Here is a 24,116-nt window from a genome sequence, read left to right on the forward strand (position 1 = left end):
AGGTTGCAGTGAGGCGAGATTGTCATTGTACTCCAGGCTGGGTGACAGGGTGAGACTCTGTCTCAAAAAAAAAAAGCAGGGGTGAAAATTTTCTCTGAGGGAAAGTTGAGGTCTATATACTTGATGTTAAGAACTGAGTATGTTTCTTCTTTTTTTTTTTTGAGACCCAGTGTTGCTCTGTCACCCGGGCTGGAGTAGAGTGGTGCAATCTTGGCTCACTGCAACCTCTGCCTCCCAGGTTCAAGTGATTCTCCTGCCTCAGCCTCCTGAGTAGCTGGGACTACAGGCACCATGCCTGGCTAATTTTTTGTATTTTTAAAAGAGATGGGGTTTCACTACGTTGGCCAGGCTGGTCTTGAATTCCTGACCTTGTGATCCATTCACCTTGGTCTACCAAACTGCTGGGATTACAGGCATTGAGTCACCATGCCTGGCCACCTGGCTAATTTTTAAAATATTTTATAGAAATGGGATCTTGCCATGTTGCCCAGGCTGGGTCTCAAACTCCTGGACTTAAACAATCTGCCTGCCTCAGCCTCCCAAAGTGCTGGGTTTACAAACATGAGCCACCATGCCAGGCCCAGGCCTAATTTTAAAGCAGAGTTTATGAGAAGAGAATCAGCTTTACTTGTTATTGCCTTAATGCACTCTTATCCTGTGGGAAGATAGTTTGATACTGTAGAAGGAACAATGAACCAGTAATTGGAAACCCTGAGTATAAGTTGTGGGCAAGTTACTTAACCTCTGTGGGTCTCACATTTCTTTTCTGAAAAACGAGTGGGCTGGACTAAAGATTCCTTCCATCTCTAAAATTCTTTTATTCTATATGGTAACACATTCCACAGCATTTCCTTTGTGACCAGAATTAGTCTGTGACTTCCTACCTCAAGTATCCCTTTTGCCCTCTTTGAATGTTAAACCAAATATGAACAAGAAGCAATAACATTTTGTCACAGCCAACAAATTGCCCTTCCACAGAATGACCTTGGGAGGTCAGGCCACCCATTGCAATATCTAAATCCAAAAGGCAATGCTATGACCAACTTGTGAGCGGGCAGGCTGCCATCCAAAAGGATGGAAATGGTTGTAGGCAGCCAAAATTCTTGGCTGGTACATTTTTAATAAACATAGACAATAAGAACAGCATTTTCCACTTGGATTGCTTAATTTGGTGCCCATACCATTGGAACATTTGCTGTTAGAATAAAGATGATGTGATATATCACTTATTTAGCGCAGGATGGATTAACTTTCACAAATGAGAAGTAGGTTATGGAGTCATCTGTAAGGAATTTTTATCCTTGTTTCTTGCGTCTGGCAGGAGATAGCTTGAGTCATTACAGCACTCTCTCCACCCCTTTTGGCCCTTTGTAAGAGTTTTCCCTGAAACATAAGCTCTGTCAGATTTACTGTATTGCTATGAATGGACTAAGGCAAATTGGTGAGACTTCTTTGTGGTCGAATGTTTTTATTAATACTTTTCCAAGATGGTTCAATTTGTCTTAATAATTTTTCCAAGAAAAAAGCATCCACAGCACATATTCTTTGGTTAATTTAGAGAAAAATAGTTGAGGTATGTGTTTTAAACTACAGGGAGAAACTTATGTAAGACAATGACCCTCATAGTTGTTAGCTATGATTTTCAATCATGCCTGTTGCACTAATTGATCCAGTTACTTGAGCTGTTTCCTTGTCTCTACTTACAATATGGCAACTAGGACATTTGACTGGCAAGTGTGTTTTCTCTCCAGTGCTTGGAGATCCTTGAATAAACTGCTCTCTGTAATGGTAAGCTGTAATTAGATATGTGGGTGGAAATTAGCGTTCTTCAAGTACACCATGTTTAAGGCAGAGGCATCATGCTTTCTACTACCTGAGGCCACCTTGATCCTGTGCCATACCTCCAGGTCACTGGTTCTATAGGGCTGTTGGTCTAAGGCTGCCGGTTCCAAAAATACAATAACTCGGCATTGAGCTCTAAAACCAGGAAGGCTTTTTTTTTGTTGTTTTGTTTTGTTTGAGATGGAGTCACCCAGGCTGCAATGCAATGGCATGATCTCGGCTCACTACAACCTCCTCTTCCCGGGTTCAAGTGATTCTCTTGCTTCAGCCTCCCCAGTAGTAGAGACAGTGTTTCACCATATTGGCCAGGCTGATCGAACTCAGGACCTCAGATGATCAACCTGACTCAGCCTCCCAAAGTGCTGGGATTACAGGCGTGAGCCACATCGCCTGGCTGGAACCAGGAAGCTTTTTTTATGTTTAAAAACAGGCTCCACAGTTCTATTACAGACCAGTCAGGCACTGACCACGGATCACTATAACTTGTCTTTTCATTTGGAAGTGGCGGTTATCCCAACCTTCATAACTATCTTTTGAATGGTACCTGCATCTTAAAACAAAATACCAAAACTTTTGAATGGATTCCTGGAGTCATGGTAAGTCCTCCATTTTGGATGAGATCCTTCAGTAACAGGATCCCTGTAGCAATAACCCTTTTCCATCCTCTTCATCTTTTATACAGAAAGTACATCCCTGTTTCAGGACTAAAAAGGGGCTGTAATTCGTACGTTAAAATTTTTATTACTGTATTTGTTTTCAGAAACAAACAAACAAAAAGGCCCCAAAACCCTACCATAACGACCAATTCTGGCTTTCTAGAAGCCCTCCTCCCTGACTTGACTTGAAATGAGATTGCCTTGCCAGTATTTTCTATCTACTTATTAAGGGAGGTGATTTCAAGACCATTGGGAATGACAGAAAATTTAGAAGTATCATTAGTTCCTCTTCCTCCCCGCCCCCCGCCCGGGGTTCCCTCTTTGCTAATGACGCTGGAAAGCGGCTCCACTGGCGGCGTTTCTCTTCTTCCACTCTTGTGGCAACACACGGTTCCGCGCGCGTCTCCCGGCGACTGCGTTTCCCCGAGAGTCGGCTGCGTTCGTTAGGGGATGAAGTCATCCCCATGCCTAGTGTGCACAGCTCCTTCCATCGGCGCAGCACGCTGGGATTCCTCGGGAAGAAAAGGAGCGAAGGAAACAATGATGACCATATTTTCCATTTATATGCCCCCCTCAACTCCGCAGGAACCGCTGGGCGCAGCCGCGACGGGGGCGGGTGGTGGGGCTGACCGGGATATCCACCCCCCGCCCCATTCCCGCGTCCCCTTCCCGAGACCGCAAGACGGCGGGCTGAGCACTCGCCCAGCGCTAGGGCACCCGGCCGCGAGCCGACCGGAGTCCCCCGCTCCGGCACTGTGCCCAGTCACGCATCCCGGCTCCCCACGCCGGTGCCTGCGGGTCAGGCGCCCGGAGGTCTCGGCGCCTCGGTCTCCGCACCGCGGCCCCGGGGAAGGCCCTGGAACTCCCCCAGCCTCTAGGGAGCGGGAGGCGACTGGGAGGGGACCGACGGTCAAGGACAACTCCGGGCGAGGAACCCCGGCAGACTGCCGGCGGGAGGTGTCCCGAGGTGGCCGGCCCGAATCCCAGGGGGCTACTGGGGGCGGGGTAGGGAGGCAACAAAGAGCCTCACTCTGCCGCCGCCGCCGCGGCGCTCGCTCCCGCCCAGACCCGCTCTCCGCAGTCCGGCGGGAGCCCGGCCGCCGGCGCGGGGGAGCGCGCCCGGCCCCCCGCCTCCCCTCCCCCCGCACCGCCCCCTCGCCCCCGGGGGAAGGAGGGGAGGAGGGCGGCGCCTGCGTGTTCCTCCGCCGCGCGCCCCGCCTCCTCCCGGGCTCCTCGCGGCGATCCCAACTCTCCTCCCGCGGTTGCAGCAGCTGCCGGTTGCACACGGCCTCGGCGGCGGCGCGGCGAGCGCGGGCCTGTGGAGCGGCGGCCGGGCGCGCGGCCCCGGCGGGCACCCCTCTGAGGGCGGCCGAGGAAGCTCCGGGAGGAGGAGCAGGACCACGAGGAGGTGGGAGGCGGCGGCCGCCTGGGGACCCGCTCCGCGCCTCGGCCTCTCCGCCCCCTCCCCAGCCTTTCTCTCGCCCCCTTCTCTCACACTCCCGGCCGGCGCCTCGGCTTTGTGCGAGGAGATGTTGTAGCCCCTGGCCGTCGAAGGAGCCGGACACTTGTCTCCCGTCTCCGAGCTGCTCCCCGCCCCTAGAGGAGAGACCCCCTTCGGCTCGGCGCCTCCCGCGTCTCCTGGCTGCTGGGGAAGCCTCTGCGCCGCCGGCACCATGAGGTGAGGGGCGCGCGGGGCGGGGGCCGGGCGGGCCATTGTGCCGCGGGAGCCGCGACCCCCGCTCTCCTCGGACCCCGCCTTCCCTCTCCCGGCCCGGCGCGTCTCCCCTGGTCTCCTGTCTGTTCTTCCCCCCTCCCCCTTTTGTCCCTTCCAATTTCTCTTTCTTTCTTGGAAACCTCCCCAACCCCTGTGGTTTGGGGGTCTCGCTTCACTGTTCTCTCATTTTTCCTCAAATGCTCTTCTTTCACCCAGGATTTCCCTTCCTAAATTTAATTTGCGCCTGGCTTCCTCCCCCCAGCCTTTGCTAGCGAAACCCGGGAGATGGGGAGGGGTTCGAGAATCGAAGCGTGTATGTTGCTGGGAAACAGGTATTTTTCTGTATATATGTAAAAATTTCATGCACTTTTGCCTCTTTCGTGTTTAATTAAAAAAGGAAGAAAAGTTTGAAAGGTCTGAAATCTCTGCGGGTAACGAAGTGCCTCTGGTAGGGGTAGGTGAAGGCGCTGTGAAAGGTGAAATTTCACGATGGTGGGGGAAGGGAAAGAATGGCTTAGGTTCACGTGGTGGGGGCAGTAAAAGGCTGGGATAAGTAAGTCGTTAGGGATGTGTAAGCGGGGGTGGGGAAGGGATCTGTTTGGAAAAGCCCTTTCTCCCCTTCCTCTGTAGCAGCCTGTGTTGCATTGCAGCAGCTGCTTTTTCCCTTTGCTCTGTAATCAATAAAACAGGACCTAAATTTTTGCGGCCCCGAAGAAGAGAATTGAATGTACTGTCGTAACATTTTTTTTTTAAATTGATACGATGAAACATATGGTGTGATATTTTTCTTTTTTGTTTCTCAAATTGTGTAGGAGAATAAACCATGATGTGGTGTGTCATTCATTGGAGATTTTTTTCCAGCCTTTCCTAAGCCTGTTTTGTGTCCATAACCTTCTCTTTTCGGATTGGTGCAAGACTTCGTGAGAAATGGGACTTGGTAGATTGAAGGCTGATCCATTCTGCGTTATCATCCTTAAAGGCCTTCCTTTTGGGTTAAACAATTGTGGACAAAGTAAATTACTCCATTTCTCCCTCTTGAAAGAGATAGTCTTACAGTTCATTTGGATTTGAATCTCCTTTGTGTTAAAGATTAATGGCCAACCGTTGCCAAGACCTTTATCATGTAATATAATGAGATTTGAATGATATAACCTACAAATTCCTTCGCTTTGGCAAGAAAATGTCATGTCATTGGAATTCTTTCTCAATTTCAGTAATTTCTATTTTAAACTTTGCTTTTCATTTTTTTTCTATCAAGGTTGAACATGTTTCAATTTGCTTTTATATGTATATATTTTGTGATATATCTGTGTTGTATTTTCACTTAGGCTTACTGTGAATTTGAATTTCTTTCTCTGATTCCAAGTTACCTTTATGATGGCCTTAAAGAGTGAGTTTAATGTTGTGTCTCTAGGTGACTAACCCCTTTTCCCTTGATTTCTCACAAGTTATTTTGAAATATAAGCTATCAGTTTAAAAAGTAATTATACAAACCAAAAAACACAATCTTTGTAAAATATGGATTGAAAACTTTTAGTCATATGTTTGAGCATGACTTTTTTTTTAAAAAATCGAGTTACTGATGTCCTTGAAAACTCAGGAACTGTAATATACATACTGTTCTATCTTGTAATATTTTATGTTGTTGGTTTCTGTTCTAGAGATTTAATGCTGTAGGGATCTTGCAGACCAGAAGTTATCAGTTGTTTCAAACTTTGGGTAAAGTTATCTTAACATTGAGAAATGTAAAACAGTGAAAGTGGGTTGGTTTTTTTTTTTTTTTTAAAGAGACTGTTGTGGTGCGATCTTGGCTCCCTGCATCCTCTGCCTCCCGGGTTCAAGCGATTCTCCTGCCTGAGCTTCCTGAGTAGCTGGGATTACGGGTGTATGCCACCATGACTGGCTAATTTTTTGTATTTTTAGTAGAGATGGGGTTTCAGCGTTAGCTGGGATGGTCTTGATCTCTTGACCTGTGATCTGCCTGCTTAGGCCTCACAAAGTGCCGGGATTACTGGCGTGAGCCACAGGCGCCTGGCCAAAAGTGGGTTATTTTTAAATAAAAACAGTCATAATTGTCTAATTAAAAGATTGTGAACTAAAAAAAGTTACCGTTTTGGGTATTCAGTAAAGTTTAATCACTGTCATGTATAGATGTTATCTGTCACAGGTAAATTATGTCTTTGCTGAAAAGTTCGTTTTCTAATAAAAAGTAACTTCTCTTTTTTAAGCTGTTTTCTTGGGTCTGTTCCTTAGGAAGTGTGGAGAGAGAGGACCCACACTGATGTTTTTCAGCAACATAAATATAGAACTTGGTACACAGGTCTGAAGTTTATTTAAGCAGTCTACAGTAATTCTTTGTAGGCTAATTTTGCATAATTTAAAAGCAGGAAAGAGGATCAGCTTTTCACTTTGGAAGGAACTGTATTATTTGGTAGGTGGTTTGTGCAACTCAGGTAGTATGCAGATTTGCTTAGATACCTGTAAAAGTGAGATTGGTACAGGCTAAAATCTTGTGCCGGTTGCAAAATCTTTGATATATTTTGGTCTTAAGAAAGGGCTTTTCAGTTTATATTAATAAACTGAACAGATCATGCATTCAAGTACTGCGGGATGTAAATGTTAGCCTTTTAAGTTGAGTCCTTTTTGGTTATATTAAGATGTAGTTCTGATGTTTCAAAGAATATTTCCAACTAAGTTGGTCAGAATTCTGAATAGAGGATATGGTGAATATATTGTGGTAGAAGCATTAGTGATATCTTTCAGATGACTTTAATTTTAGGAATAGCATTCTCACTGTGTATAATGTAATCTTACACACAAGAGAATTGAATATAGTTTATATTCCTGAAACAACCATAAGCATTTTACATGAGTAAAATGTATGTATGTTTTGCTTAAAGATGAATATTTAAAAAATGAAAAAGCACATTACTTATACAGGACAGTGGAAAGGTTGAGACCAAAAAGCTGGTACTCTTAATGTCCTGTCTGTTTAGTTCTATTCTTATTTTTCATTTATGTAGTGTTTCAAAAGTGTAAGATACTTTGTGATTGAAGTATGTGTTTATATGTATGTGAATGTGTGTATAGGCGTGTACAGTGTGCCTTTCAAGTGCATTTTTAAAAATAGTTGGCTTGTTTCTTAAGACTTTTTTTTTTTTCTTTTTACTGAAAAAGGAGCTTGTCTGATCTAAAATAGTTGCATGTAGCCTAGTGGCTAAGAAGAGCTCAGAAGATTTTGTGTTTACATTCTTGGATCCGTTTTACATAGCCCAGGCTTCCACTAGCTACTCTGACTTTCTCATATAAAAAGGTGTAATAGGGTTATAAGGATTTGTCCAAGCTGTTTACCAGCTGGGGGACCTTGAACTAATCACATTATTTCACTGATATGTTTTTTAAAAAAATATGTAAAAATAAAGATAATCCTTAACTGAGTAGTGAGGATCAAATGGTAATAGAAGGTTCTTTATACACTTGTAAGCCTTAAATTTATGCTACTCCCCTTGTTTCCAGGCCTAGTTCTGTGTTAGACTAGTTGGGTGAAACTTCTGGGCAGTGGGCTCCACCTTGGGACCTTGTTTAGCTCAAGGCTGTCAAATAGGCCACATTTTGCTCATTTTATAGGCGAGGAAGCTGTTTCCTTCTTGTGTGTTTGTTTAGGGTCTTTGAAGTATCTTCATTTGTGATAGTGATAAATTTTCTATACATTTTAGAGTGTAGTACAGTCAAGGGTCAGAAGATCCACGTTTTATATGCTGACCTGTTAACTGAGCAAACTGGTTAAAAAAAAAAGGAGATAATCTTATATTACACAGGATTGTTTTGTGAAGTGTCAAGTGAGATATCCATGAAAGGAAACAAATAGTAGTCTCTTTGTTCCCATGGGTCTTCATTTATACTGGTAGCTGTTGGATGTGTCACTTTCCCACAGAGGTTTATTTTAGGAGGAAGAGCCAAATACTCATTTTTTGAATGTCAGTATTGTATTGTAAAAAATTTATTAAGTGAATATGTCTTGTATAAGAGTGTGGATTGATAGAGAAAATTTGCTAAAGTTTATTCAGTATTTAAGGTTTTGGATACCTTGTGGGCCTAGTTGAATTAAGCAAAATAACCACAGAGGCACTATTTGGCTGTAGAAGAACGTACATACTGAGTAGGTTTTGATGATTTATCTTACACAAGGCTTAAAACGGGTGATTTGTAAACTTGTAAAACATCTAGTCTTTATCACGAGTGTAAGAAAGATTTGGAAAAACGTGATTTCAATTTTTATATAGTTGTAGGAGAGTAAAAGGATACTTAAACCTTTCTTGTGCCAACTTAAAGTTGTCTTTTCCTCTTTTTTTCTCTCCCTTCTTTGAAATTGATGGATGGAATGGAGTGGAAGTAAAAGTTAGAGAATATGAGTTGAGGCTATACTTCAGTGGATGCTTCTTCAGATAATGGTTTATGAATTTCTCCTCACTAGAAGTAAGAAGGGGATTCCTTGTCAGACCTGGGGTATAGTCCTTGGCATGCTCTCCCAGCCCCCCACTCCCACTATCCCTGTGTGCTCCAGTGCACTTTACATATTTTTTTGCTATTGCATGTATTCTGTTGTTTTATAATTATTTGGTTCTTTTTGTCCCTCTTCATTGTAAGTTCCTTGAAGACAAGGACCGCATTTTTATATTCATGGTACTAGCAAAATACTTGGCAAATAGTGGGTGGCCTATATAAATGTTTGACTTTGACTGCCGTGTTTTTTTGTAGAATCTATTCACTAACAATAGCAATCCCATTTTTGGAGTACCTGTAGTGTTCTAGAAGCTGTACTGGGTATCGTAGGGTGTGGTGTGGTATTTGGTGGATACTAAATGTTAATAACATAATTTAGGTAAGCAAGCAAAAACTCACATCCTGATTATAGGAATAGGTGTAGAATTTGGTTTTCTTTCTTTCTTTTTTAAATTTAAATTTAATTTTTATTTTGTAGAGATGAGGTCTTGCTATGTTGACCGTGCTCGTTTTGAACTCCTAGCCAGAAGTGATCCTTCCTTCTTGGCCTCCCAAAGTGTTGGCATTACAGATGTGAGCCACCTCACCTGGCCAGAATTTGTTTCTTTTTCTAATACAAAGCTCGGAAGTGGCTACAAGAGTCAGACTCAGGCTTGTCTAAATCTTAAGCCCTATGGAGGATACCATGTTTCCTTGACTTTATGACTTGAGTTAATAAAAGGGCCATCAATCTGTACTGTTTTTTTTTTCTTTTGAGACAGAGTCTTGCTTTGTCGCCAGGCGCCAGGCTGGAGTGCAGTGGTGTGATCTTGGCTCACTGCAGCCTCTGCCTCCCGGGTTCAAGCAATTCTCCTGCCTTAGCCTCCCAAGTAGCTGGGACTATAGGTGCGTAGGTTTCACCATGTTGGCCAGGATAGTCTTGATCTCTTGACCTTGTGATCCGACCGCCTTGGCCTCCCAAAGTGCTGGGATTATAGGCGTGAGTCACTGCGTCCAGCCCAATCTGTTTTTAAGTCTCTTTGACCAAAGAACTCATAAATATTTTGTCGTTGTTATTTATTTATTTATTTTTTTGAGACGGAGTTTCGCTTGTTACCCAGGCTGGAGTGCAACGGTGCGACCTTGGCTCACTGCAACCTCTGCCTCCTGGGTTCAAGCAATTCTTCTGCCTAAGCCTCCCAAGTAGTTGGGATTACAGGTGCGCGCCTCCATGTCCAGCTAATTTTTTGTATTTTTAGTAGAGACGGGGTTTCACCATGTTGACCAGGATGGTCTTGATCTCTTGACCTTGTGATCCACCCGCCTCCCAAAGTGCTGGGATTACAGGCATGAGCCACTGTGACCGGCCAAACTCATTTGAGTAACAAGCATATGCATATCTTTTGGTTTAATTTATTTCTTCTCCATTTAGTGCTTGCTTTGTTTTGATTATCATCAGTGCTTCAAATACCAATCATTGAATATTTGATACTCTTGAAGTAGTGTGGGCTGCCGTAACAGTATACCATAGACTGGGTGGCTTAAACAACAGAAATTTATTTAATGGTTGTGAGGCTAGAGGTGAAAGATCAGGTTGCCAGTATGGATGTTTTTTTTTTTTTCCTTTTCTTTTCTTCTTTTTTTTTTTTTTTTTTTATGAGACAGGGTTTCACCATGTTGGTTAGGCTGGTCTTGAACTCCCGACCTCAGGTAATCCGCCCACCTTGGCCTCCAAAGTGCTTGGATTACAGGCGTGAGCCACCACGCTGGGCCAGTATGGATGGTTTTTAGTGAGGGTTCTCTTCCTGGCTTGCAGAAGATATCCTTCTCTCTGTGTCCTCACATGGTAGGGTGGGTTATGGGAGGGCTGGGGTCAGGAAGATGGGGGGAATTTCTCTCTTCTACTCATTTTATAAGGCCACTAATCCTATTGAATTAGGGCCCTACCCTTATAATTTAATTTAACCGTAGTTACCTCCTAAAAGCTGTTTTTCCAAATGTATTCACATTGAGAGGGCATTAACATAAACATTTTAGGGGAACACAATTCAGTTTATAGTAGAAGATACCTACTTTTTTTTTTTTTTTTTTGTCAGTGCATACAACTTTGGGAGAAAATAATTTGTATAATGCTTAGGTGATTATTAAGATAAGTTTTAAGTATGTAGAGATTACTTACTAAAGAAGATAAATTAGGGAGGTTGATTGATTTATACAAGATACCTTAAAGTTTCTAGAAGTATCATCACATTGGGAACTATCTATTTTACAACGACTTAAATAAGTTTTATTAACAGGCAACTTTTCCAAAGACCACTTTGGGTATGAGGCAGCGTACGCATATCTAAGTGTAGAGATTGAATGGTATAGGGTAAAGAGGATAGGCTTTGAAGTCAACTCTGGGTTTGAATCTAGTTTGACATTTACTAAATAATATATTTTTGAGTGGGTTACAAACATTTTTTGGGATCGAATTTCTTATGTAAAATAGAGATGCTTTGTGAATTATAGAGTTGTTGGGAAAATTAAATAAAATTCTGGCATAACAGTTGGCACACAAAATGAGCTTGATAAGAGTAAATCCCCTACTTTTATGAAAGTCTGACATCTCTTAAGTTTATGTTAAGAATGTGAAAAACCATGTAAAATGGTGCAGCTGCTTTAGAAAACAGTTTGGCAGTCCCTCAAAAAGTTAAACATAGAGTTATCAAATGACCCAGCAATTCCTTTCCTAAAAATAAAAACATTTGTCTACAGAAAAACTTGTATACAAATGTTCATAGCATTATTATTCATCATAGCCCAAAGGCAGAAATAACCCAGATGTGTCTCAGTTCATGAATAGATCATCAAAATGCGGTATGTCCATACAATGGAATAATATTTGGCCATCAAAAGGAATGGAGTACTCAAAAGGAATGGAGTACTGATACATGCCACACCATAGATGGAAGCATTATGCTAGGTGAAAGAAACCAGACACAAAAGGCAACATATGCTGTGATTCCATTTCTATGAAATATCCAGAACAGGCAGATCTATATAGACAGAAAGTAGATTAGTGGTTGGTAACTAGGGAAGAATGGGCTGTGACTGCTTTTTGATATGTAAGGGCTTTCTGGGGTGAGGAAGATGTTCTTGAATTAGACAGTGGTGATGGTTGCACAACCTTGGGAATATACTAAAAACCACTGAATTTTACACTTCAAAATTGTAAATTTTATGGTATGCAAATTTTATCTCAGCATTCCATACTTGGATTGTTGCTTTCACTTATTCATTAGAGTAGATATTAATAATACCAAAAGAAGATCTCATTTGTTTTTATATGGGTTGTTTCCGACATTTTTTTACTTTGGATTAATATTTTAAATTGACATCTTCATGCTATTTAAAGAAGAGAGGTTAAAGACAGAACCACTGGACATTTCTCTGCGGGGAAACAAGCAGGTGGGAGAGCTGAGGTGGCATAGTGGTGCCTTTGAAAGGCCTGAACAAATTTTGGAGCTGTATCTTCATGCTAAAGACGCAGACATCTCTTTAGTAGCCATTTTGTAAGTACGAGTGACTAAGGTCACTGGTAAAATTTGATGATGCATATCCATCAGAATCTTTAGAAAACTGAAATCTGGTTGGTGATTTTCTGGGGTTTACAGTAGTCGCAAATACCAAAAGAGTTTGTCTTTGGGGAATGAGATAGTCATGATATTTTTAAATAAACTGAGCCCTTTTCCAGTGGTAAAGGCCTTATTGAACATTTGGTCTTGGTAGGAATCCATCTGATGATGTGCAATCAAAATGACTACCTTTAACTGTCCTTTTTAATATCTGTGTTATATTTGCAACTTGGCAGGGGGGAGTTTTATAAAGAACCTTATAAATAAGGTAAAATGAATAGCTCTTTAGGTCAAATCTCAAGGGAGTCCAAATTGCTCCTTTTACAGTTCAGTGAGTGGATCTTTCTATGCAAGTTTAATAATTATTGAATATTAGTTATTTGAATATCTGCTTTGTTCTGCTGTCTTTCTCCTCCTCCCCCAAATTCTCCTGTTAGGCTGGTATTGCAGGCAAAATTGTGACTGTTCAGTTTTTAACCATTTAAGATTATGTATCTTAAGTTTTCATTTAAAATTTTTTACTTAACAGTCTACTTAATTGTTGCCTTTGCAGTATTTTTAGAAAAATAACTCAATTACTGTTGTCCAAATGTCTGGTCAGAATTTTTTTAAATTACTTTTTTTTTCCACTGTAAAATAGTACAGATTTTGCACAGATTTTTTTTTTTTTTTTTGTATTAGAGAGAGTGTCACCCAGGCTGGAGTGCAGTGGTACAATCTTGGCTCACCACAACCTTCGATTTTTGAGTTCAGGCTATTCTGCCTCAGCCTCCCGAGTAGCTGGGATTACAGGTGTGTGCCACCATGCCTAGCTAACTTTTTTTTGTATCTTTAGTAGAGACGGAGTTTCATCATGTTGACCAGGCTGGTCTTGAACTCCTGACCTTGTGATTTGCCCGCCTTAGCCTCCCAAAGTGCTGGGATTACAGGTGTGAGCCACTGCGTCTAGCTGATTTTGCACAGATTTTAGAAGGTATGGGAAGTATAAAATATTTATGAAATAAAATGTTAAATCTAATCCACGTAGAATTTTAATATTTTGGTGTGTAGCTTTCTAAATTTTTTGTAATGCATTTGTAACCATCAATGTGTGTATGCATATGTTTACATATAAAAGATTATGCTATTTAAAAATGGAATTTTACTGTATTTGTGTTGTGTATTTTGTAGCTGGTCCTTTTCCATATATACAATAAATATACTTTTTAAATTTTAGTGTTTTTATTTTTTAAATAGTGTCTTGAACTGTCACCCAGGCTGGAATGCAGTGGTGCGATCGTAGCTTACTGCAACCTTGAACTCCTGGGTGCAAGTGATCCTCCCACCTCAGCCTCCTGAGTAGCTGAGACTACAGATGTGTGCCCCCATGCCTGGCTAATTTTTAGATTGTTTTGTAGAGACAAGGTCTCACCATGTTGCCCAGGCTGGTCTTGAACTCGTGGCCTCAAGTCATCCACTTCAGCCTCCCAAAACACTAGGACTACAGAAATGAGCTGCTGTGCCCTGTCAGTAATTCTTGTTGCAAACTATATATCTACATAATTTAAGTGACTGCATAATATTCCATTGCTTTGGATGGACGACTTTATCTACTTTATGGATGGACTTTTAGATTTGTTCCATTATTTTTGTTATTATGAAAAACCCTGCTATGAACATCTTTGGTTATGTGTCTTTGTGAACATAGCTGATTCTGTTTTAGAATACATTCCTAGAAGTAAAATCGAGTAGTGCTGTTTTATTTATTTATTTAGTTTTTTATTTCTCTACTTTTCTCTATCCAGTCTATCATTGTCCTACCAGGTCACCTTCATTTGCTCTGTCCCTCTCACTGACTCAAGTCCAGACCACTGTTATCTCTTACCTGAACTATTAGTCTTCCTCATTTCCATTCTTGTCCCCTATTCTTCATGCATCACTCAGAATACTCTTGTTATTTGCCTCCTACAGCCTTCAGTGACACCTTAGAATAAAACCCATATTAATAATAAAACCAAAATTATTAAGGTCTTGCATGACCTGGTTCTGTATTCCAAGTTCCAGCATAGGCCTCTGTGAGTATGCAGCAAGTAATTGAGTGAATAATAAATAAAATAACTAAAGGGAATTGTATTACTTTTTGATACACATTACAAAATAAGCAAGAGTAGTGTGGGTTCTAGTTACCCCACATTCTGGCCTGCTCAGGCCGTTATTGGTCTTTTAATCTTTGCCAATCTGATAGGTAAAAGGTGTTACCTCATTGTTTTAATTTGTATTTCTTTGATTACTTATAGGTGTTTATTGACATCTTTATTTTTGTGTGGATGTCTGTTCATGTGCTTTTTCTATTTTCCCAATGAGATGTGTAGTTTTTCTTCTAACAATTTATAACAGTGAGGAAATATTAACTCTTCGTAGTGCATTACATATATTGGATCCGGTATCCACTGCTTGTTTAACAAACCATCTCAAAGCCTAGTAAAATACATATGGATTGGCTGGGCCACTCTTCTTACCTGGACTCATTCGTGTGTTTTCATTCACTTAGGTTCATCTGTTGTGTCTGTCCCATCCCCCTGCCTCATCTCTCACTTAACAGTAGCAGCCTTCTCATGAGAGCATGCCCTAGTATGAAAGCTGTTATCAAACCTCAGCTTGCATCCTGTTTGCTTATGTTTCTTCGGCTAAAACAAGTCATATGGTCAAGCCCAGAGTCAGTGTGGGAGGCGATTATACAAGGACAGATCAAGAGGTGCGATTCATTGGGGTCATAATGTAAAATTTACTATATGTATCTTTTATTTTTTTGAGATAGAGTCTTTGTTACCAGACTGGAGTGTGTGTAGTGGTGTGATCTCGACTCACTGCAACTTCTGCTTCCTGGGTTCAAACAGTCCTCCCACCTCAACCTCCTGAGTAGCTAGGATTATAGGTATGCACCACCATGCCTGGCTAATTTTTTTTATATTTTTATTTTTGAGATGGAGTCTTGCTTTGTTGCCCAGGCTGGAGTGCAGTGGCTCAGTCTTGGCTCACTGCAACCTCTGCCTCCCAGGTTCAAGTGATTCTCCTGCCTCAGCCTCCCAAGTAGCTGGAATTACAGATGCATGAGACCGTGCCTGGCTAATTTTTGTATTTTTGTATTTTTAGTAGAGGTGACCGGGCTGGTCTTGAACTTTTGACTCAAGTGATCTGCCCTCCTTGACCTCCCAGAGTGCTGGGATTATAGGTATGAGCCATGGTACCCAACTCTTTTTGTGTTTTTAGTAGAGATGGGTTTCACCATGTTGGCCAGGCTGGTCTTGAACTCCCGCTTGCCCCTCCTCACATAACAAATGTGAGCCACCACGCTTGGCCTTATATCTTCTATAATACCAAGTGTTCCATTCGTTTTTTTTCTCCTTATGTTAAGATTTAAAATTTTATCTTTAGTGAAGTGTGCAGCCACACATTGGTTTCTTTTTTTTTTTTAATAGTTAAAGTTTTTCTTTTTAAATAGATGGGGTCTTGCTATGTTGCTCAGACTAGTCTTCAGCTCTTGGCCTCGAGTGATCTGCTTGCCTTGACCTCCCAAAGTTCAGGGATTATAGACGTGAACCACAGCAGTTTGCCTAGTTTCTAGTTTAATAGGTTTGACATGGTACCTTTAAAAAAAATTCTTAGGTGGTCAGAAGTAAAATGCCTAATTTTTTACATCATATAAAAGCATATATAATATACTTTCAGCTTATTTTTATCATAAGTACATTTCTCATTTTTCTTTGTCTTAATTTTATTTAAAATGTATGTACTTGTATTTAAAGCATAAAGTTTGTGTTTTTAAAAATGTTTTTTCTTTGCTAATTAATTTCAGTGTTGGCATTTATATTCTTCAGTTTTCTTAGAGTTTAAAAGAATGTAATAGCTAACTGTTACAGAGTTCTTTCTGTTTGAAACCTTTACGTAGTAACTCATTTACACTGATAGAATTGCTATCTCCATTTTATAGATGTGGAAATTGAGCCACAGAGAGATAGGTGACTTGCCCAGGGTCACACAGCTAGTAGACAGCGGAACTGGGATTCCATCTCAGGCAGTCTGATTCCAGAGCTCATGGGTTTTAACCAGTAAGCTCTTATACATAACTCTTTGTAATGGTAAACTTTTGAACTTAGGCCTATATTTGAATTTTCCAGTTGTTGATTTGTGAGTAATTTATTTCTCCTTGTGATTTCATTGTTTAAGGGGTCTTTATTTTCTGAAAATAATTGGCATAAGAACAAGGTCTTGTAGGATGAATTGTCCTAGAACATTTCAGAGATAATAGAACATAGTTGGGATGGGGTGAAAAGGCTTTATTTGGGTTTAATCTTGAAAAATGAAGCAAAATTATGAAAACATTCATGTTATGGTTGCAACTATGTGTTAAATTCTTAGGATGAAAGAAGAATGAATCAAGTGTTGATTGCTTAAAAAAATTTTTTTTTTACATAATTTTTCTGAGAAAAATTTTTTTTTTTTTTTTTTTGAGAAGGAGTCTTGCTCTTTCGCAAGGCTGTAGTGCAGTGGCATGATCTTGGCTCACTGCAACCTCCACCTCCCGGGTTCAAGCTGCTCCCCTGCCTCAGCCTCCCAAGTAGCTGGGGTTACAGGAGCATGCCACCACGCCTGGATAGTTTTTTGTATTTTAGTAGAGACAGGGTTTCATCCTGTTGTCCAGGAAGGTCTTGATATCCTGACTTTGTGATCCACCTGCCTTGGCCTCCCAAAATGCTGGGATTACAGGCATGAACCACTGCACCCGGCCAAAAAATTTTTTTTTACGTAATTTTTTCTGAGAAAAGTTATGATGGATTTTTGCAGTATGATCATAGAGATAGTCCTTTTTGCCATGATATTCAAGGGCTTCATTAGTTTTCCTTATATGTGTGTGTGTGTGTGTGTGTGTGTGTGTGTGTGTGTTTAAATCCTGTCATAGTCCATTTTGTGCTGCTATAACAAACCACAGACTGGTTAATTTATAAAGAAAAGAGATTTACGTGATTCACAGTTCTGGAGGCTGAGAAGTCTAAGATCAAGGACTGGATCTGGTGAGGACCTTCTTGCTATCTCATAACCTGGAAGAAGGCATCACACAGCTAGAAGGTGTATACTCAAAACAGAAAAAAGGGGGCTGAATTCCTGTGGTAACTAACCCGCTCCCATCATAATGGTGTTAATCCATTCATGGGGATGGAATGCCCATGGCCTAATTACTTCTTAGTACTGTTACAGTTTAATTTCAACATGAGTTTCAAGATTCAAACCATAGTAACTCTCTTAAGTTATCATTTACATACAGCTAAATGCAAAAATCATGTGCACATGTAGCTTGGTAAATTTTTATTATGTATACGTACCTGTGTAGCCACCAACCAGGTCTGGATACAGAACACACTTAGGCCATTAATTTCCCTCATGCTGCTTCCCAGTCAGTATCTTTCCAAATACTTATTTTTTTCAGTTGCTTTGGAAAGAGTTTTCATCATTTTCAATAACTTTATAAAGGCCTGCATTTCTTGGAAGATTTGCACTTTCACTTTGTAGATGATATGCATTGTGTTGCTTTGTAATTGAAGCACCTGCCAATCATTGAGAGACTGACATGGCAAAGGTGAAATGGCCTGACTTAGAGGATAATGCTGCCTTGGGAGGGATGTTTAACGGGGACTGACTGATACTATAAATGTTTAGTTCATTAGTGGATATTTTTGGGTTAAGATTACTTTTGCTTCCCTGGCAACTTCTGTGAATCTGTTAGTGAACTTTCATTTTAAGATACTTGTACCTATTTTGTCCTGTATTACATTTTTACATATATGTTGTTCTAGATTCTCTAATTTATTGCATTTGTCTGTTACTCCTATCCAAACTGTTATCTGTGAGCAGTTAGATATTTATGAAATTTGGATTTGATCAACTCAATCTTGAGTGTGAATTACTTCAGTGCCTTCCCATTGCTCTTGGCATTAAGACCAAGCTCCTCCTCATCATGGCCTAACTCCTGCATGATTTTCCTTTCTCAGTGATTCCTAAGTCAGTAAAATGGCCCAATAAGTAAAATCCTCAACAATAACTTACAAAAAAGTAAAAATGTGCATAGTTATGACCCATTGCCTTACACTTACAGTTTGATGGGGGAGGTGGCATTACTTTTAAAAGCTGGCAGGGCACAGTGGCTCATGCCTGTAATCCCAGCAGTTTAGGAGGCCAAAGTGGGTGGATCAGTTGAGCCCAGGAGTTCAAGACCAGCTTAGGCAACATGGTGAAACTCTATCTCTACAAAAAATACAAAAATTAGTATTAGCTGGGTGTGGTGGCACATGCCTTAGTCCCAGCTACTTGGAAGGTTGAGGTAGGAGGATCACTTGAGCCTAGAAGGTTGAAGCTGCTTTGAGCCATGATCATCCCACATGAGACTGTGTCTTAAAAACAAAACAAAACAAAACTTTTTTTCTTTTTTTTTTGGTGCTGTGAGGATCAGATATGGTATCATGAGGGTAGGGACCATTTCATATATTTTTGGTTGGTTCTTCTAAATAGAGTCTTTTTCAAATATTTTAAGTTTATGCCTTTTAATTATAGTGGTTGCCAGGGTTATTTTGTGTTGCTTTAGTAAAGTGTCATTTTGTTGTACTTTAAGGGAACTACATCTGAATGTCATCTTTTTATTTTATATTCCTCTTCATATGGGAGTTTTTCAAGGTTGCATTTTGGGGGGAGTTAATCAAGTTTAATAGAATCATCATTGACTTCAAAGCCATTCTGCTATTTACTGCCTGTGAGACCTTGACTTTCCCAAATCTTAATTTATTTTTCTGCAAAATGGGATTAATAATTCATTGTCTTGTTTTGAGATTTGCCATAATGTGGTTAGAGGATTTGTGGATTGAGTATATTTTATTTATTATTTTCTTTGCGTTGTACCATAAGATTAAGACAAAAAATAAAGTTCAAGCTCCTGAATGTTGTTTTGCCTTTTTTATTTGTTTCTTTCTTTTTCTTGTTTTGAGAGAAGTCCTCGCACTGTTACACAGGCTGGAAATGCAGTGGTGCGATCATAGCTCACTGCAACCTGTAACTCCTGGGCTGAAGCCATCCTTGCACCTCAGCTTCCTGAGTAGCTGGGACTATAGGCACCTGCCACCACACCCTGTGTGCCTTTTTTCTCTAGCTTTTAATATAAAAGTTTCTGTTTTTTAGGCACTCTGAAAGCAAATAGCTGGTTAAATTCTTAGAGTACTTGTATTTTAAAATGATGTGTATAATTTGAGTATTTAAATTAAAAACCAGCCCCCTGACATAGAATGGTTATTTGCATTACTTAGAACAAGTTCTCCCCCTAGATCTGTCACCCTACATTCCCTTCATAACGTGTGGTCCCCATGTGGTCAGCCATCCTATCTAAACTTTCTCTTGAAGAAAACTCAGCACTTTGGGAGGCTGAGGCGGGTGGATCATTCAAGGTCAGGAGTTCTAGACCAGCCTGGCTAACGTGGTGAAATCCTGTCTCTATTAAAAATACAAAAATTAGCTGGGTGTGATGGCGCATGCCTATAATCCCAGCTACTCAGGAGGCTGAGGCATGAGAATAGTTAGAACCCGGGAGGCAGAGGTTGCAGTGAGCAGAGATTGCACTACTGCACTCCAGCCTGGGCAAAAGAGTGAGACCCTGTCTCAAAACAACAACAAAAATAAAAAATAAAAAACTCCTACTGAAAAAAACCTACTGCTGCACCCTGGGGTACACAGAAGAGATGTCTTAACCTGGCATTCAGGGCCCTCAGAAAAACAGTTCAGCAGTGCCTTTCAATACTCTACATGTGAATTCACTTCAGAATGGTCGTTTATAGTTTTCCAAAGGTACCAATGAAGTTTTGGTTTCATTACTTTTATTCTGTCTTCTGGAAAGTTCTCTTCTCTGTGCTCACCTCAGTCCCATTCTTGCTTTAGTTTCCTCTCTGATTTGTCTTCAGTGACCGTTCCAGGATGAATCTCTTTTCATAGTGTCTGTTGACTAGCTCTTTTGGTATGTCTTACATACATTTTTCCCTTAAAAAAAGAAGTATAAGCTCATGACACATTTCTTAAGCACTTTGTATCATACTGGGTACAATGAGACACTTTTAATAACTTTTTTGAATAGATTAAAAAAACTAGACTCTGGACTATTGATTGTTTTAGGCCTTCTCATTTTATTCTTTATTTCTTGTAGAGATGAGGATCTTGCTGTGTTGTCCAAGTTGGTTTCAAATTCCTCGCTTCTAGTGATCCTCCCACCTCAGTCTGCCAAAGTTCTGGGATTATAACCATGAGCCAGTGCACCCTCATTTTATTCTTTAGCTGTCATCTGATTTTTTTTTTTTTTTTTTGAGACGGAGTTTCGCTCTTGTTACCCAGGCTGGAGTGCAGTGCAATGGCGCGATCTCGGCTCACCACAACCTCCGCCTCCTGGATTCAGGCAATTCTCCTGCCTCAGCCTCCTGAGTAGCTGGGATTACAGGCACATGCCACCATGCCCAGCTAATTTTTTGTATTTTTAGTAGAGATGGGGTTTCACCATGTTGACCAGATGGTCTCGATCTCTCGACCTTGGTATTGGGATAGTACTTTAAACAATTTTATATCATACATAGTATGTTTTGGTAAGTAACAAAGTAAAGATATCATGCTATAACGTTTTGACAAAAATTTCCAAAATGCGCTTGAAAATGTAAAGACAAGACATCAAATATATTTGGTTTTATTTTTTCTGGCTGGAAATGTTATACAAAATAAGAATCTTGTCACCCAGTCAGCAATTCTGTTTCCCTTTTACATATTGACTGTTTTTTTCTGAATCTGTAAAAAGTACTAAAATTAAAAACAAACACAATAGGGCTTTACAAAAACTTAAGTACATAAATTTATGTAGATCTTTGGTACACTTCTGAGGTAGGCAATTTGTTTTTGGTGACCTCCACATCTGTTCTTCCCTGTTTTCATAAATGCTCTCATCATTACCAGCCAGGGTTCTCCAGAAAAACAGAACCAGTATTTGTTTATTTAAAGGAATTGTCTTACATGATTATGGGAGCTGGTAAGTCTGAAATTTGTAAGGCCGACTGTCAGGCTGGAAACTCGGGCAAGAATTGGTGTTGCATCTTGAGTCTGAAATTTGCAAGGGCAGGTCTGTAAGCTGGAAACTCAAACAGGAGGATTTCTGTGTTACAGTTTTGAGGCAGGATTGCTTTCTTGGCTTGGGTTTGCTGGCAATCTTTGGCATTCCTTGGCTTGTAGGTACATCACTTCAGTCTCATGCTTCTGCAGTCACATGGCTGTCTTTTCCGTGTCTGTCTTCAGTTGGTGTTTTCCTCCTCTTATAAATATACCAGCCATATTGTATTAAGGGGCCCACTCTACTCCAGTATATGATCTCATCTTAACTAATTACATTTGCAAAGACCCTGCTTGTAAATGAGGTCACATTCTGATGTACTGAGGGTTAGGACTTCAACATCAACCTCTTGCCTGAGTTTCCTCTTTAAGTATGTACCACAAGTTTGATCTCATTCATCTCTCTCATTACTCAGATGAGCTAATTGTCTCAGATGACAGATAGAGAGAGATACATGCATGCACACGTATTAAAAATAAATATATGCAAGGATTCCACAGTAAAGCTGCTAGACCTAGTGAACAAATTCAGCAAAGTTGCAGTGCACAAGATTGTCACACAAAAATCAGTTGTTTCTATATACCTTCAATAGAAAATTGAAAAAAATTAAGAAAGCAATTTTGAGGCTAGGTGTGGTGGCGTATGCCTGTAATCCCCAGCACTTTGGGAGACCATGATGGGAGGATCACTTGAGGCCGGAAGTTTGAGGCCAGCCTGGGCAACATAGACTCATCTCTTTAAAAATACATTTTATATAAAAACAATTTCATTTACAGTAGCATCTAAAGAAATAAACACCTAGGAATAAATTTAACCAGGAAAATGAAAGACGTATCCACTGAAACTATAAAATACTGCTGAAAGAAAAGACCTCAATAAATGAAAAGACTTTATTTTCATGAATTTAAAGACTTGATATTGTTAAGATGACAGTACTACCCAAATTGATAGTGCAATCCCTATCAAAATCCAAATGGTGTTTTTTACAAAAATAATTCATATGGAATTTTAAGGGACCCTAAAGAGCCAAAACAATCTTGAGAAAGAACAAAGTTGGAGGAGACACTTCTCTATTTCAAAACTTTGCAGTTACCGTAAGCAAAACAATGAGGTAAAGGCATAGTAAGGACCAACCTATAGACCAGTGAATAGAATAGAGAGCCCAATAAACTCTCACATTCAATAGAGTTTTGGTGATGGTGACAAGACCTTTCTTCAGGGAGAATGGATAATCTTTTCAAATGATGATAGGGAAATGATATTCCTAGGTCTTTTCGAAGAGAATTTAGTGTTTTTTTTCTTACAGCATCAATCCCTACTTTCAGAGTTTTTCAGCCTCAGCACTGTTGATGTTTGGGGCCAGATAATTCCTAGTTGCAGGGTTGTATTGTGAATTTTGGGATGTTTAGCAGTATCCCTAGTTTCTACCCACCAATACCAGTAGCATACCCCTTAACCTTTCTCCTCTAGAAGAGACAACCAGAATGTCTCCACACACTTGCCAGATGTTTATGAGGGCTAAAATCACTCCACTTGAGAACCTCTTTAAATTCTGTGAAATGTCAGCAACTACTATATAACTTACACATTTTAAAAATATGTTCAACATATTTTAAACTTTTTTTTTGAGACACAGTCTCACTCTGTCTCCAGGCTGGAGTGTAGTGGCATGATCTTGGCTCACTGCAACTTCCGCCTCCTGGGTTCAAGCGATCCTCCTGCCTCAGCCTCCCGAATAGCTGGGACTACAGGCGTGTGCTACTATGCCCAGCTAATTTTTTACATATTTAGTAGAGATGGGGTATCACCATGTTGTTTAGTAGAGATGGGGTTTTGCCAGGATAGTCTCAATCTCTTAACCTTGTGATCTGCCCACCTCGGCCTCACAAACTGCTGGGATTACAGGCGTGAGCCACCGTGCCCAGCCAACATAGTTTAAATTCCCAAATGCTTTATGTTTAAGTAAAATGAGGTGGCATTCATGATGTTTCCTACTTTTATTACAAAATGCACATATCTGTTTTGTTGCTATAGACTTCAGTAGGCTAGCATAGTACCCTAACCACAATTTTTAAGTAGTTTCAAGAAAGAAAATCAGTTTGTATCCTAAAAATCATAAGCTCGTGTATAAATTGGAACTACCTGAAGAAAATCAGCTTTTGAATTTTAACGTAAGTGAAATGGAAAAAATAAAACACTTTAAAAGAAGTTGAGGTACTTCATTGTTAATTTATTGCAAGTACTTAAAATAAACTTATTTTTTAAGATTAGCTTTTGGGTTCCAAAGACTTGATATAAAATGTCCTTACTGATCCAGATCTGATAGCTGAATATCCAAAACATGCCTGCCACAGGATATGAGTCCTTCAGCACGGACCAGAGCGTCTTTGAGGCAAACCTTTGGGTGACATTTGTTCACATGTGGTACAAATTAAGTCTAACCAATTACATATGATAACTTTGATAAGTAATATTAATAGGTATTATTTGTTGAACATTTAAAGATAGGCCAGGCAACTTCACATGAATCATTTCATTTAATGGATTCGAATAAACCATGAGGTCCATGTTGTCATTGCTGTTTTACAGTGTAGGAAGCTAAGGCTTAGGATAGTTAAGTGACTTGGCTGAAGTCATAGAGTAGACAA

The 24,116-nt window shown here is 40.3% G+C and overlaps 2 protein-coding genes across 42 annotated transcripts in view; one reads left to right on the forward strand and one right to left on the reverse strand.

Moving 5' to 3' along the window:
- Positions 1–1,454: 1,454 nt before the first annotated feature.
- Positions 1,455–4,264, reverse strand: LOC144580377 (uncharacterized). Its single transcript, XM_078356762.1, has 2 exons — positions 3,529–4,264; positions 1,455–3,010 (listed from the first exon to the last, which is right to left on the reverse strand). Exons 1-2 carry the CDS (start codon positions 4,210–4,212, stop codon positions 2,942–2,944), a joined length of 753 nt encoding a protein of 250 aa, XP_078212888.1. The 5' UTR covers positions 4,213–4,264; the 3' UTR covers positions 1,455–2,941.
- ENAH (ENAH actin regulator) overlaps positions 3,759–24,116 on the forward strand; it is a 160,329-nt gene continuing 139,971 nt past the window's right edge. For 16 of the 41 annotated variants that reach the window (XM_078356729.1, XM_078356742.1, XM_078356739.1 and 13 more), the window contains exon 1: positions 3,759–4,176. Coding sequence is in view for 22 of the 41 variants with exons in the window: in XM_078356727.1 (XP_078212853.1) it covers positions 4,172–4,176 (5 nt within the window). In the remaining 19 variants the exon portion in view is untranslated. Of the gene's footprint in view, positions 4,177–4,227; positions 4,689–13,146; positions 13,285–24,116 lie in introns of those variants that run through there. The other 25 variants (XM_078356732.1, XM_078356731.1, XM_078356726.1 and 22 more) reach the window with 5 other exon arrangements.

The sequence above is a fragment of the Callithrix jacchus genome, chromosome 19 (assembly GCF_049354715.1).
Source record: "Callithrix jacchus isolate 240 chromosome 19, calJac240_pri, whole genome shotgun sequence".
Taxonomy (NCBI): Eukaryota; Metazoa; Chordata; class Mammalia; order Primates; family Cebidae; genus Callithrix; species Callithrix jacchus.